The sequence below is a fragment of the Bombina bombina genome, chromosome 2, assembly GCF_027579735.1.
Source record: "Bombina bombina isolate aBomBom1 chromosome 2, aBomBom1.pri, whole genome shotgun sequence".
NCBI classification, from domain to species: domain Eukaryota; kingdom Metazoa; phylum Chordata; class Amphibia; order Anura; family Bombinatoridae; genus Bombina; species Bombina bombina.
This window is the reverse complement of record NC_069500.1, coordinates 363,540,353-363,554,468: the sequence shown is the minus strand read 5'-3', so window position 1 is coordinate 363,554,468 and position 14,116 is coordinate 363,540,353. Positions and strand designations below refer to the sequence as shown.

Below are 14,116 nucleotides of genomic sequence, written 5' to 3'. Positions count from 1 at the left end.
TTCACCCAATGCATTTATACACTAGTTTCAATGCTTTTTTCTATGCCCCTTTGGCGTCCAGCAAGTTAATAACTCCCCTGGTTTTGACACCAAAGGGGATGTGATACGATTGGCTACAGCATGATTCATCATTGAACACAGACATATACTATGTGGGCGGAGGAACTGCGCAATGTAAAACAACATGAGAGGGTAATTTATTTATATAATTTAGCGTTTACAATGATTTTGATGAATGAAAGTTCCCATCATTTCCTTTTTTATTACAAATATTATTATCATTTAACTTTGCCATTACAAATAGGCCTAGATACCTCCATGACCTTTTTGTTTTAAAGCCCACAAGCACCTCTTTGAAATAGATTCCCTATATAGGGTTTTAAAGCCAGGTGATCACTGTGGTAATGTTGATCACCTGGCGTATATGAATGTGCATTTGTTTGGGTACAGGCCTGTCTTATCAAAATTTTAGGAAAAATATACATTTTTGAACACATTTTGTTGTAGAGTTCTCACCTCATGATAAATACATAAAGTAATAGTATAGTTTGAATCTGCTGAATAAAACAATATATAATATCTGTGCAGTTAAAATCTTTAATTTGAAACAAAGTGAATTAGCTACAAGAAAGTCAGTTGACCCCCTTTTTTTATTTATTTTTTATTTATTGAGGATGCAAGAAATGATGAAAAACATACAGGCATAAAAGAAAAGCAATAGAAAAAGTATATGTATTACAAAATATACCTGTAGGACAAAATTAAATATACAATAAGAAAGCAACCCCCTTTTCTCAATTCACTACAGCAATAGAGGGAGCTCTCGGTTCTCTATATCAAGAAGATTTTTATAATCTAAGGGGTTTATTAAAGTAACGGACACTCATGGACCTTTTTGCTAATTATAGCTCTACATTTGTTTTTAAAATATATAGTTAAACTCTGATAGAACATAAAAATAACATGAAAGTAGGGACCACCTCTGGACCATTTGATTATATGTAATAATGAGAAAAATAGGAATAAACACCACAGTAAGAAAACTTCTGAACAGACTCTCTAAAAGGAAAAGAAAAATATAAGCACATTTAGGTTGTTCACTAAAAAGCAACAGTGACAATTAGTAATCATTTTATGAACTTGTAAACTGTTTAGATGCTAACAATAGCTATTTAGTGAATTATACCTTCATATGCAGGTTATTGCACATATGTCCACATTTCAGGGAAATGAATGATTGCTGCGCCCTTTGACCCTTTTATCTTAGGGAGCAGTTAAAATTAAAAAAAAATGAGTGTTATAATGGCAAGCAGAAATTTAATTAAAGGGACATAAAACACTGAATAAATGTTAGACAGAATTATGTATTCAAAGCAAACAATAGCTTGAGACTAATATCCAGACGTATTTTTAGAAAGAATTAGTATGTTTTTAGCCTGTATAAAGCAATGACCACAGCCTTGTTGCAACCTGTTTCACTCTTGTGAGGCCAATCAGGGATAGCTATAAATGAGTCACCAGAATGTGCAACCAATGACTGCATAGAATATAGCTGTGTTAAATCTGGAGTCTACATGTTCCTTTCTAGAAGGAATTAAAAAGCACACAATTTAAAAACTGACATTACAGGAAAGGGGGCACACAATAAATAATAAAAATATGTTTCAAAGATATTTTTTACTACATAAAATTAAAGGGACACTAAAGTCAAAATTAAACTTTCATGATTCAGATAGAACATGCAATTTTAAACAACTTTCCAATTTACCTGTTATCTAACTTGCTTTGTTTTCTATTGTATCCTTTCATATGGGTTTGAGGAGGCCCTCTAAATAGGCTAAATTCTTTATCTACATTCTTCTTGCGGTTAAATTGGCAATAGCGCGTCTATGGCTGAAACAGACTGCTTCATCCTGGGGAGAGGTTATGGACATTAGCCTTTATCTCAGGAAGATGGAAGAGTATTGTCTAAGAGTGTATGGCAAAGATGCGCTTCATGGCACAATTTGGGTCTCTTGGGCTAATTGGCTAGTTAACTTAAGATGATGCAATCTGGAGAGGCTTGTGGGGGCGGAGGTAGAGAGGGAGATGGTTTCACCCTTTATTTTTCCTCTTCTTCCTCACTGTATATTATGATGCTGAGACTTCTCTCTTTTTCCCTCTACGCTATGTCTCACCTCCTAGTTTTGACCCACGCTCATTAGGATAAACATTTATTTTTTACTGTTGGGCTACCTCTTTAAATCTAGTTACAAACCTTATAAAAATTACGTCCGTTTTATTTCCTCTGAGTCCTAGAAGATCTTAGCTATCAGATAGTCTTATGATTCTTTGATGTTTTACTTATTGTTCTTATGCTCATTAAATATTTGTTAGTATATTCTTATCGTAATTATTACAAAGGTTTTAGAGAGATATTTTTACTCTCTGGGTTTGTTTCATACTATACATACCCGTGATTCTAAAGTAAATATAGTAACTGGTTTTTAGACTGACGTACTTTAATCTAGATATTGCTTTAAACAAAGGCTATTTTTACTTCCTGCGTATTACCTTTATGAGGCAATCCCACTTTTCTATCAGTAATAACCACTGAAATGTTTAGATTATGGGCTAATTTTGGCATGACCACATTGGCATAGCTATTAGATGCTAACATTAACCAACTGATTTCACTGATCTCCCACACACTAGTTCTTTTGCATACCTACAAAGCACACACTAATTACACAAACTCCCAGCAGGACTAGACTGCAAAAAAAACAACCAATGTTGACAGTCTATGCTCGCTAGCTAGGCAGAGCATTCATTCAATTTCTCACATCTACAATTTGAGGCTAAATTGATACCCACTGTCATGCTGGATTAATGTGAGAAACTGAAAAGCATTACTGGTGTAGAGGTCACTGAGGGTACGTTCAGCACCAGGATTGAACTGGTACGTAGAGCCACACTTACAATTGACTATAGAGAAACGCACACTAAATTCCCTCATCTCAGCTACATTGCACCTAAATTGAGATCAAATTGGGTCCCAGATGTGTTAAATGAGTACTTTAAATGCTCAGCAACTAACCTGGATGTGGTACATCTCTTTTGGAGCTACCCCAAGATAAGTCAATTTTGGGGTAAAATTAAGTATTAGCTGACTAAATTCTGCCGCACACAAATACTCTTATTGATGCAATGTGTGTTTTTCCTAGTTGGTAACACTCAACCTTCTCTACATGACCGCTTCTTTAATCTCTCTATATTAATAGCCAGGAAACTGATACTCAAACACTGGATATCTCCCACTCAGATTCTCATAGAACAAGCAAATGTGAAAGGAGACATTAAACATAGAATCAAGTCCTTCCTAACCAAATGGGAGTCTTATCTAATGCACTTCCTTATTGTAGTTTGCAATTAACTGCTTTCCCCCTTCCTTAAAGGGACATGAAACCCAAAATTTTTCTTTCATGATTCAGATAGAGAATACACTTTGCTTCCTTCTCTTGTTATCATTTGTTGAAAGGTTTATCTAGGCAAGCTCAGAAGCAGCAGAAAACCTAGGTTCTAGCTGTTAATTGGTGTCTGTATATTTATATTGATTGTGATTGGCTCACTAATGTGTTCAGTTAGAAACCATTAGTGCATTGCTGCTCCTTCAACAAATGATGCCAAGAGAATGAAACAAATTGTATTCTCTATCTGAATCATGAAAGAAAACATTTGGGTTTCATGTCCCTTTAAAGGGATACTAAACCCAAGCACTTATTTAATGACAGAACAACTCAAAATATGCTGCTGGAGCGTTGTAACCCAAGACACATGACTATTTCTTACACCCCAGAAATATACAGACAATTTCAAGAACAGTTCCATAGATTATTTGAGATGTATGTTGGAATCTCTGGGCGGCCTCATGTTTCCTCCCGGCGCTGTCTCATAGGAGTCACTTGGTGAGTATGAGTAGACTTATGTTTTGACAGCTGAGCGTTCTTGTTAGTTTTTGTTGATTTATTTTCTCAGATTTTTAGTTTCTATTTATAAAATGAAAAATAAAGTCTCAAGTGGGAACTAAACCATTTATATGCTTTTGAGATGACATTTGCATAATTATCTTTCTTTAGAACTGTACCCACGCTGATATTGCATCATGTATTGTATTACTTCTCTTTTGTAATTCCACTTGAGGATTGATAAAGAGATATAAAAAAATGTATGTTCTATCTGAATAATGAAAGGGAAAAAACAGTTTTTAATTTCCCTTTAATATGAAACGTGCTTTTCTGCTGCTGTACAGTTAAATTACAGAACAGACGTCTACAGTTTCTACTCTATGTTGTTCTGGTTTTGTAAACCCATCACCGTCCCCTAAAATCTTAACCAGTTGTGGCTCCCTGTCACACATAGGGCACAGTTCATTACGCACTGCAGATGCTCTCATCCATATGATAAGATTCCATCTTTCTCCAGATGCAACTGGAAGAGCTCCATGAACGTGTTGCCCCCGGTGAAATATCCCCTGACCGATCATATGCTCAACCTCTATGTATCTCCTCTCATTGGCTGGTACCTAAACCAATAAAAAAGAGTGTTAGAGCAGCTTATGCAAAATATACCTGCTACATTATGTTTACTATATCCAAATTATTAGTATAATATGCTATAATTGCACTGCTAGTGTGTTTTAGTACATAAGATTGCATCATGGCAAACATAGCCCAATGAGGCCGGATGCTGCACTTCATACAAAAGCAGACAAGCTGTTCCTAAGTAGTTGTGCTCCCATCATTCTGATTTCTTTATAGGCACCTACAGACGTGGCAGAAAGTATTGGTACCCTTGCATTTGAAAGTATTGGCACCCTTGCATTTCAAAGTATCGGTACCCTTGCATTTTAAAGTATTGGTACCCTTGCATTTTAAAGTATTGGTACCCTTTATTTTAAAGTATTGGTACCCTTTATTTTAAAGTATTGGTACCCTTTATTTTAAAGTATTGGTACCCTTGCATTTTAAAGTATTGGTACCCTTGCATTTTAAAGTATTGGTACCCTTTATTTTAAAGTATCGGTACCCTTGCATTTTAAAGTATTGGTACCCTTGCATTTTAAAGTATTGGTACCCTTTATTTTAAAGTATTGGTACCCTTTATTTTAAAGTATTGGTACCCTTGCATTTTAAAGTATTGGTACCCTTGCATTTTAAAGTATTGGTACCCTTTATTTTAAAGTATCGGTACCCTTGCATTTTAAAGTATTGGTACCCTTGCATTTTAAAGTATTGGTACCCTTGCATTTTAAAGTATTGGTACCCTTTATTTTAAAGTATTGGTACCCTTGCATTTTTAAGTATTGGTACCCTTTATTTTAAAGTATTGGTACCCTTGCATTTTAAGAAAGACATTCTCATATTCTCAACGTTTTGGAAGAATGTCCTTTTGGACAGACGAAACAAAAGTAGAGCTTTTTGGCAAATCACAACAATTCCATGTTTGTGGAAGTAAAAAATAATATTTTAAACAAGAGAACACCTTTCTACCGTGAAATGTGGAGGCGGCTCAGTGATGTTTTAGGGTTGCTGTGTTGCCTCTGGCAGAAGGTGCCTAGAATATGTGCAGGGCACAATGAAACCAGAAGACTACCAAGGCATTCTGGAGCAAAACATACTGCCCAGTGTCAGAAAGTTGTGTCTCAGTTGCAGGTCATGGCCCCTCCAGCAGGATAATGACCCGGAACATACCTCAAAAAGCACCCAAGAATGGATGAGAAGAAAACATTGGACTGTTCCAAAGTGACCTTCTGTGAGTCCAGATCAGAATCCCATTGAACATCTGTGGAAAGAGCTGAAACACACAGTTGTAAAAAGCACTCATCAAACCTGAGAGAACTGGAGCAGTTTGTACAAGAAGAGGGCTAAAATCCCAGTCGAAAAGTGTAGAAATCTTATTCAGAGCTACAAAAAGCGCTCAATTGCAGTTATCTCCAAAAGGCTGTGCTTCAAAATATTATGATGAGTACCAATATTTTTGTCCTTGCCATTCCTATTTGTTTTACTATTTAAAGTAATATGTAAAGTAAAAAATCATAAGTGAAGTTTCTGTTCTATCACATTTGAAATAAAGAATGGTAGCTACTAAATACTTATGTTAATTTTTACTAAGTTTAGAGAAAATTTGCGTGTTTTCCTAAAAAAAAAGTAGAAGGGTACCAATACTTTCGGTCACCACGTCTGTACATATTCCTCACTCATACAGCCATTTAAACCACACCTTTTCATCACTGATAAACAGAATTTGTCTTATACCTTTATTGGTTCTGGTGTTTGCAGTTTGCTGTGTAAATTTTTTAGTTCATCCATTCAAAACTTCAATAAAAAATGTAATGTCACACCACCATACCAGAGAACATAAAAAGACAGATGCGCCACATGGCCCCATATTGTTGGATACAATTGGAGTAGTAATATATGTATCAAGTGCACTCACATGTGGTGTAACACCCCTAATGGTGCAGAAGGAGCAGTCTGGGATCAGTAGCAGCCACCCAGAAGACTGGCCTCCGGAGGATATTTGGTAGTCTGTGGACGATAATGTAAAACACAGGGGTGCCTATATGGCCTAGTACTGTTTGCACAAGCGAGGTATAGTATAATATAAAATGCACTCACATTTAGTGGAGCACCTTTCTTGATGCAATAGAAGCAAGCTGGGATCAATGTAGTCACCCAGTAGACTTATTCTCAGGTAGTCAGAAACTTCCAGTGATATTAAAATTCTTAGCAGCACGTTTCTCAGCCAACCAGTGGCTGTTTCATCAGGCTTCAACAGCCACTGGTTGGCTGAGAAACGTGTTGCTAAGAATTTTAATATTTTGAATAAAGTAAGTCTTCTATACTTACCACTTGTTGCCGTACCATATTGTTCCTGAATTTTTACATCTTATCACTGGATTGTTGGAAGTTCCTGACTACCTGAGAATAAGTCTACTGGGTGACTACATTGATCCCAGCTTGCTTCTATTGCATCAAGGGAGGTGCTCCACTAAATGTGAGTGCATTTTATACTATACTATACCTTGCTTGTGCAAACAGTACTAGGCCATATATGTTTTACATTATCGTCCACAGACTACCAAATATCCTCCGGAGGCCAGTCTTCTGGGTGGCTGCTACTGATCCCAGACTGCTCCTTCTGCACCATTAGGGGTGTTACACCACATGTGAGTGCACTTGATACATATATTACTACTCCAATTGTATCCAACAATATTGAGCCATGTGGCGCATCTGTCTTTTTATGTTGTCTGCAGATCACTGATCCTGGATCGTGGCCTTGATCCTCTACAGATAGCTGCCTCGACTGACTCAATCATTCATCTATATTTGACACCATTATCTCCAAAGAGACTTTATTATAGTTAGAAACTAAGAACCACTAACTGATATGGTATAATTATATACCATTTATTATACATCTAATTACACATCATATTTACTATGTGGTTCAATACTATTAGTGTGGTTATAGAATTAACATTTATATTTACTTTCAATTTATTTGCGATTACCTTTTAGGGTCATATTTACAAAAAAAATGTTTTATCCCACTACCAAATACAGTTCATTAGTGTTTATATAGAAAAATATTTTTCTTATTTTTTCTTATACTGCTAATTACTTATAGGGTCATACCTACTAATTTGTCAAGTACCAAACACAGTTCTTGATCATAATCCTTGGTCTAGCAAGGGCGCCCCCTACTAATATTTTACACCATACCAGAGTTTGTTGTCAAATTTAACTGACCATTATTTTTGTGTTTTGAAATACTGCTCTGATTATTTTTCCGATCATCAACTAAAGAGGGATTCCCTTGCCTTTCTGGCAGTGCACCTGAAATGTCTTATTTTATTATAAATGTGTTTTTTCTTTTTATCTTTATCTTTTTTTTCAGCGTGTAAATTTTTTTTTTTCTTTTCAGGCATAGTTCTCTAGTCCACCTAATTCTATTTGTCTAATGACCAATATATAAAAAAAACAACACTATACAATCAATACAGACGTACACACACATAAAATGGGACCGTGAGAGAAGTACTTTTTTTAAACTAGAAATGTTACACTCCTATGCTCATGATCTCATTTTAGCTTATATCCACATAGCATAAATTAGAATTCTGACATTTTCCAGTTGCAAAATTTACAAAGGCTGCTAAATATGTATACATGTGGTAATTTCACTATTCTGACCCCAAGCCCCATGACAGCAGAGAAACATAGCACACACTTCATATGTAAAGAGCTGTCCTTCAGGCAGAACACTTTGTTCATATGCCTCCCTGAATATAATGCCAGTGAACACAGACCAGGAAAACTACATTAGAAATGGTAGATTGCATTTTACATTTTAAATAGTCTACTGTGACAATCACTTTGACAAATGAGACGTATAAGAGCAGAAAGGATTGGGTTAGTTTAAAATAAAAGCACAAATGCTAGACGTGCTTCAGACTCTGTCTGACATTACAATATTAATTACGAGCATGCTCCTGAGCTCACCGAAGATTGCTCTTGAACAAAGGATACCAAGAGAACTAAGCAAATGTGATAATATAAGTAAATTGGAAAGTTGTTTAAAATTACATGCTCTATCTGAATGGTGAAATTGTAATTTTTACTTTATTGTCCCTTTAATCATAGCTTGCTGCAGCTAAAATGCAAATACACATACCAGCTGGAAACTTTTACTTATGTGGCCATTAAGTAGAAACTGCTATTGTAGAATTTGCTTTTACATTTTACATAATCTGCTGTACAGTAATCACAACTATATATAGAACAATTCTACTTGTCAATGTCAACTATTATTCTTCAATTGTTCATACAAACAATGCATATCTTCACATAATGTTATACATCTAGCACAAAAGCATGATGGGGCCTTTTTACATGCTAGTGTGTGTGTTCTGTTCGTTTTTCATCTGAAATATCTTGTTTGCTATCAATGTTTTAGAACACTTAACTTTGTTGCTTCCTAAACAAGCAAACATTCTGCCCCCCCAAACCATAGTAATTCCTTTCACAATAATGATTTTACTATATATAATATATATACAATATATATACAATATATATATATATGTGTGTACATACATGCGCACACAAACACACTTTACCTGTCTCATATCTGAAAAGTACAAGTTTCCCTCTGTAAAATCTTTTCCAAGAGAAATATTTAAGGTGACCTCTGCATTGTCATAATGGCTGGACAAGTCTAAGTCCTCTTGCGTAGAGTATTTTACTACAAAAGCTTTGTGGCTGTCCAGGGCTCCTCCTCCCCAGTCAGGGTACAGAAGAGCAGAAAGTGGTTGAAGGTACCGCTCACGTAGGGGCCTAATGAATGTGTCATCAAATCCAAGCTCATTTAAAAGGACCTGAAGAAAAAAAAGGATATAAACTTAAACAAGCATAAAAAAAACTGAACTAACCCCTTGGTACATGAAACAAAAATAAAAAAAGGAAAACAAATTTGAAAGGTAGGATACAGTAAAGAGATCACAGCTACAGTGAATCTCATTAACCTAGTTTTATAAAAACTAGGGCTGCAACAACTAATCGGTAAGATTTATCATAAAAATAGTTATCAAAGAATCTCATTATCAATTAGGTGGTCAGCGATTAGTTGGTTAATTGCACAGCACCAGCTGCTTCAATCTGATGAACTCCTGCACATGGTATTGTGCAAACATTTTTATTCATTTATTTTTTTCTATCCGATTAATCGGATAGAAGAAAGATCAAAAAAATAAATAAATTCAATTTTTTTTTGCACAATCTTAGTTGCAGTAGATCATCAGATTAGTTGTTCAGTTGCACAGCACCAGCTGCTTTAATCGCTGACCACCTAATTGATAATGAGATTTGTTGACAACTATTTTTATGATCAAACTTACCGATTAGTTGTTGCAGCCCTAATAAAAACTAGGATTTGGGAATATTATACACATTTCTTTACTAACAAGTATTAAAGTCACATATAAAAATAACAAATACAATTATAGCAGTCAGATGAAATGAAAAAATAAAATAAAAATAGGATGCACTATATGCTACATCCTAGGACCTGTATGTTATCACTAAAACATTTGTAGAAATTGAGAATAAGGTCTCAGTCTGACACAAAGAAGAAACAGAGCTGTAACGAAAAAGTTCCAAACAATAATTTCTGCTTTGCCATTCTAAAGTCAGTTGTGAAGTACCCCATAGTTATTCATTGTGTTTGGACGTCCCTTTGGCAAATCAGATTTTTCAAAATGTTCTAGTTCTTCTACAAGTTTTCTACAAAACTGTGGACAAAATACTGGAAGCCTGAATATCCTTTTACCTAAGAATAAAGAAACACATTTAGAATACCACAAGTAAAGTGTGCAGTTTTATGTAACATATATCTTAGAATTCAGAGGCATAGGGAAGTACATATAAGCAGAGGAAATACAAAGCATAAGGCACTGGTAACAGCATTTTGAGCTGGCTTACGAGTGGAGCACTAATTGTAGCACACAAGCGATATCGGCTTTTAGTGTGTGTCAAAAATAGCGGACGTATAACAAGTTGAAGGTAAACGTGAGCGTGTAATCGCAATTTATGTTTGTCAGGTTAGGGTGACTTAAAAGCTTGCGTAAAAGGTCGGGGAAGAGAAAAAAGTTGCACAAAACACAACATAAATACATGTAAAAGTACAGTTACACTCATATAAACGCTGATAAAGATTATTTAAAAATAAATAAATAATAAAAGGTGTTTGACAAAACAAAGATATATATATATATATATTTATATATAGTCAGTTCAAAAGGACGCACTCCATTCAACTAGATAACAAATGCCACGGTGCTTTACAATCAATAGGCAAATAGTAAGTCAGCACTCATTGGTCTTGTGTAATAAAACTTTGCATTTAATAGCCATATTTAAAAACATCAAATGTTTCAAAGCCTAACTGGCCTCTTTATCAATGCAAATACAAAAATCTTACCTAAAGAGCTTCCCTCTTACACCCCTTATTATAAACAGCAAATTTCACTAACAATCTGCACACTTGTGTGATGTGAATACTAAACACAATGTGTGTGAGGATCAGTGATGGGTGTCACACTGATGACCCATCATGTGTTGCCAGTTGGCTCCGTACCATATGAATTACGATCAGCTGTATTTGACAGCTGTCATACTCGCATCCTACCCTCTACCTGGCTGTGTAAGACAAAACCATATAGTAGCGAAAATACCACAAACACCAGCAGATTCCAGGTGCACAACTACCCATCATTGAATTTGTAACCATCAACCTATTAAAATCTGTAACTTTATAAACATTAAAAGAAAAAATATAAATACTAAATAGAATTACTAAAATAGGACTATAACATTGGTATACACTTATATCATTATGATCTCTCCAGTATCTAGTGGAGTATGGTAGATTAGAGATCCAACTGAGGTATCTGTGGATTTCTTCATGTTTTAGGTGCATAAACAGATATACATTGCACATATATTCAATAGTCCAACAAGTTAAGTATGGGCAGTTTTCACAATGTCCACAGGTGATCAAAAAAGACTCAAGGTTTGCCGAAGAAGGGGCTGAAATCCAGTATTGTATTTAGGCCTCTGGGTGTCACAGTGTCCAATAGATATATCCACTTAGATTCCATTCGTAGAAGCTTCTGTGCCCTATTACCTCCCCTCCGTAGAGGGGGGTAAATGATCAGTCAACATTGTTCTCAGGTTCGCTAGACTGTGTTTATGCTGTAGACACTGATTACAGAGAAATACATATATAGATGGTTATACAGCAAAGAAGTTGCATCCACCACACGCCGCTGTAAAACACTGCATCCCAAAAATGTATTGGAATCTATAGATAGCAGTGGGGGTGATTCTTCTGAGAGGGATAACTCCATCATAGAGAGAGAACACATTAAATGGAGATAGACCTAGCTCTACATCAGTGCCTTCTTTTTCCGGGGTGGCTACAAGGGCTGCATCCAAACCACCCATAGGAAAAGACAGAGAAGAAGGCAGACTAGGAGAGGGGGGCTATAGAAAAAAAGAGACAATACAAAAAAAATGAATATTGTATTCAATTTGAGTAGTAGAACACAATGAAACTGAGATTAGGTTACTTAATCGCAGCCTTTTCTTTGTGCCTACTCCTAAAGATAATACCTTTGAAAAGATTGTAGATCTGCAAAAGCTGACCGCTATAATTAAAGGATTTCTTTAGGAATAAACCACAGGGTATACCTGCTAAATTTATGGTACCATCATCCTTTGAGCCTCCAACTACCAATCACTCCATCAAGTGTAATTTACTGAGTAATGATTGTACCACTGAGAATTTTAAAAGGGACAGTCAACACCAGAATTTTTGTTGTTTAAAAAGAAAGATAATCCCTTTATTACCCATTCCTCAGTTTTGCACAACCATCACAGTTATATTAATATACTTTTTACCTCTGTAATTATCTTGTACCTAAGCTTCTGCTGACTGCCCCCTTATTTCAGTTCTTTTGACAGACATGCAGTTTAGCCAATCAGTGCTCACTCTTAGGTCACTTTACGTGCATGAGCTCAATGTTATCTATATGAAACATGTGAACTAATGCCCTCTAGTGGTCAAAATGTATTCAGATTAGAGGCAGTCTTCAAGGTCTAAGAAATTAGCATATGAACCTCCTAGTTTTAGCTTTCAACTAAGAATACCAAGAGAACAAAGCAAAATTGGTGATAAAAGTAAATTGGGAAGTTGTTTAAAATTGCATGCCCTATTTAAGTGAAAATATTTTTTTATTGAAATCTTCCAAATCAACAGATAAATGACAACAAAACTTGCATTATAGTACAGTGCAAAGAATAATATTATTCAAGGTTTCAAAATATATCAAACAGTACTATGGCATATTGCGCCTTCATATGAAAAAAAAACTATACAAGCTTGTCATACAGTTCCCATAGGTGAAAATAAAGGAATCTTTCCATCTTTTCGAGTAGAAATCTTAATCAGAAAAGAAAGAAAAGAGAAATAATAGAAGAGCGAAAATGGGAGAAATAAAAGAAGAGAGAAAAAAGGAAGAGAAGAAACAAGAGAAAAAGAAGTGTGAAATAGAGCACTCGTGGGAGTTTCCAACTATCAATTCCGCTCTCCTAGCTTTCCTCACCTCCTACAGCTCTTCTCGTTTGCATCCTCGTATAGTCTTCCCAAACTATCCATTCTTCCCATACTTTAAGGAATTCCTGTCTTTTGTCTAACAAAGAAGATGCTATAGTTTCCATTTGGTAATAGTATCTAATTTTGTTTATTATAATATCATAGTGGGGAACTGTAGTTTTCCAGAATTTTGCAATTACTGTTCTGACAGCAGTGCATATTATACCTACTAATTTTAGTGAGTGCCTATTGAGCCCCTCAATCGGGAAATGCAAAAGAGCTTGTTCAATGGTTAATGTAATTCGTCTGTTAAAGATCTTACTAAGTAGCTCAGAGGTGGTGTCCCAAATTTTAGTACTTTCGTGGCACTCCCACCACCTATGAGCATAGGTACCTTCTGCTTGACATCCTCGAGAACATTGTGTTGGTCTATCTATGGGTGTATCTGACTAATATTTGAATCTACTTGGATAGTTATACCACCTATATGTTGCTTTAATATCATTTTCTTTTAGGTTTGCGCTAATAGAGCAAGCCAGGCCCTTTTGGATTATGTTCGCCATTCTTCTGTATCTCTAGAGAGGTTAATCTCATTTTCCTATTTTTTAATAAAGTGTAGTTTCTCTGAGCTTTGCTTCATGAACAGGAATTTATATAGGCTAGAGATAGTTCCCCTAATTCTGGAGGTGGAGTTACAGACTTTCTCAAATAGTGTAGGACTATTAGAAACTCTTGTTCTGCGGACTTCATCTATCTTAGATTTTAGTTGGAGATAATGGAACCAGGAGTGTGGTGTGGATGGCAAGATATCATTATATTGCTGGAACGTGATGACCTCAGAATTTTGTAAGGTGTCAGCAATTCTGTATAGACCTTTATTGGCCCAGATTACATTAGCTTGGTTACTGCGACTACTTGA

At 35.5% G+C, this 14,116-nt stretch overlaps 1 protein-coding gene across 3 annotated transcripts in view; it reads right to left on the bottom strand.

Annotated features, from left to right (window-relative positions):
* Nucleotides 1–645: 645 nt before the first annotated feature.
* OGFOD2 (2-oxoglutarate and iron dependent oxygenase domain containing 2) overlaps nt 646–14,116 on the bottom strand; it is a 54,792-nt gene continuing 41,321 nt past the window's right edge. For 2 of the 3 annotated variants that reach the window (XM_053701779.1, XM_053701780.1), the window contains 3 exons: nt 10,247–10,371; nt 9,164–9,421; nt 646–4,561 (listed from right to left, as the gene is read on the bottom strand). In XM_053701779.1, the coding sequence (XP_053557754.1) occupies nt 4,289–4,561; nt 9,164–9,421; nt 10,247–10,371 (656 nt within the window). In that variant the 3' untranslated portion in view covers nt 646–4,288. Of the gene's footprint in view, nt 4,562–5,729; nt 5,833–9,163; nt 9,422–10,246; nt 10,372–14,116 lie in introns of all 3 variants that reach the window. The other variant, XM_053701781.1, reaches the window with a different exon arrangement.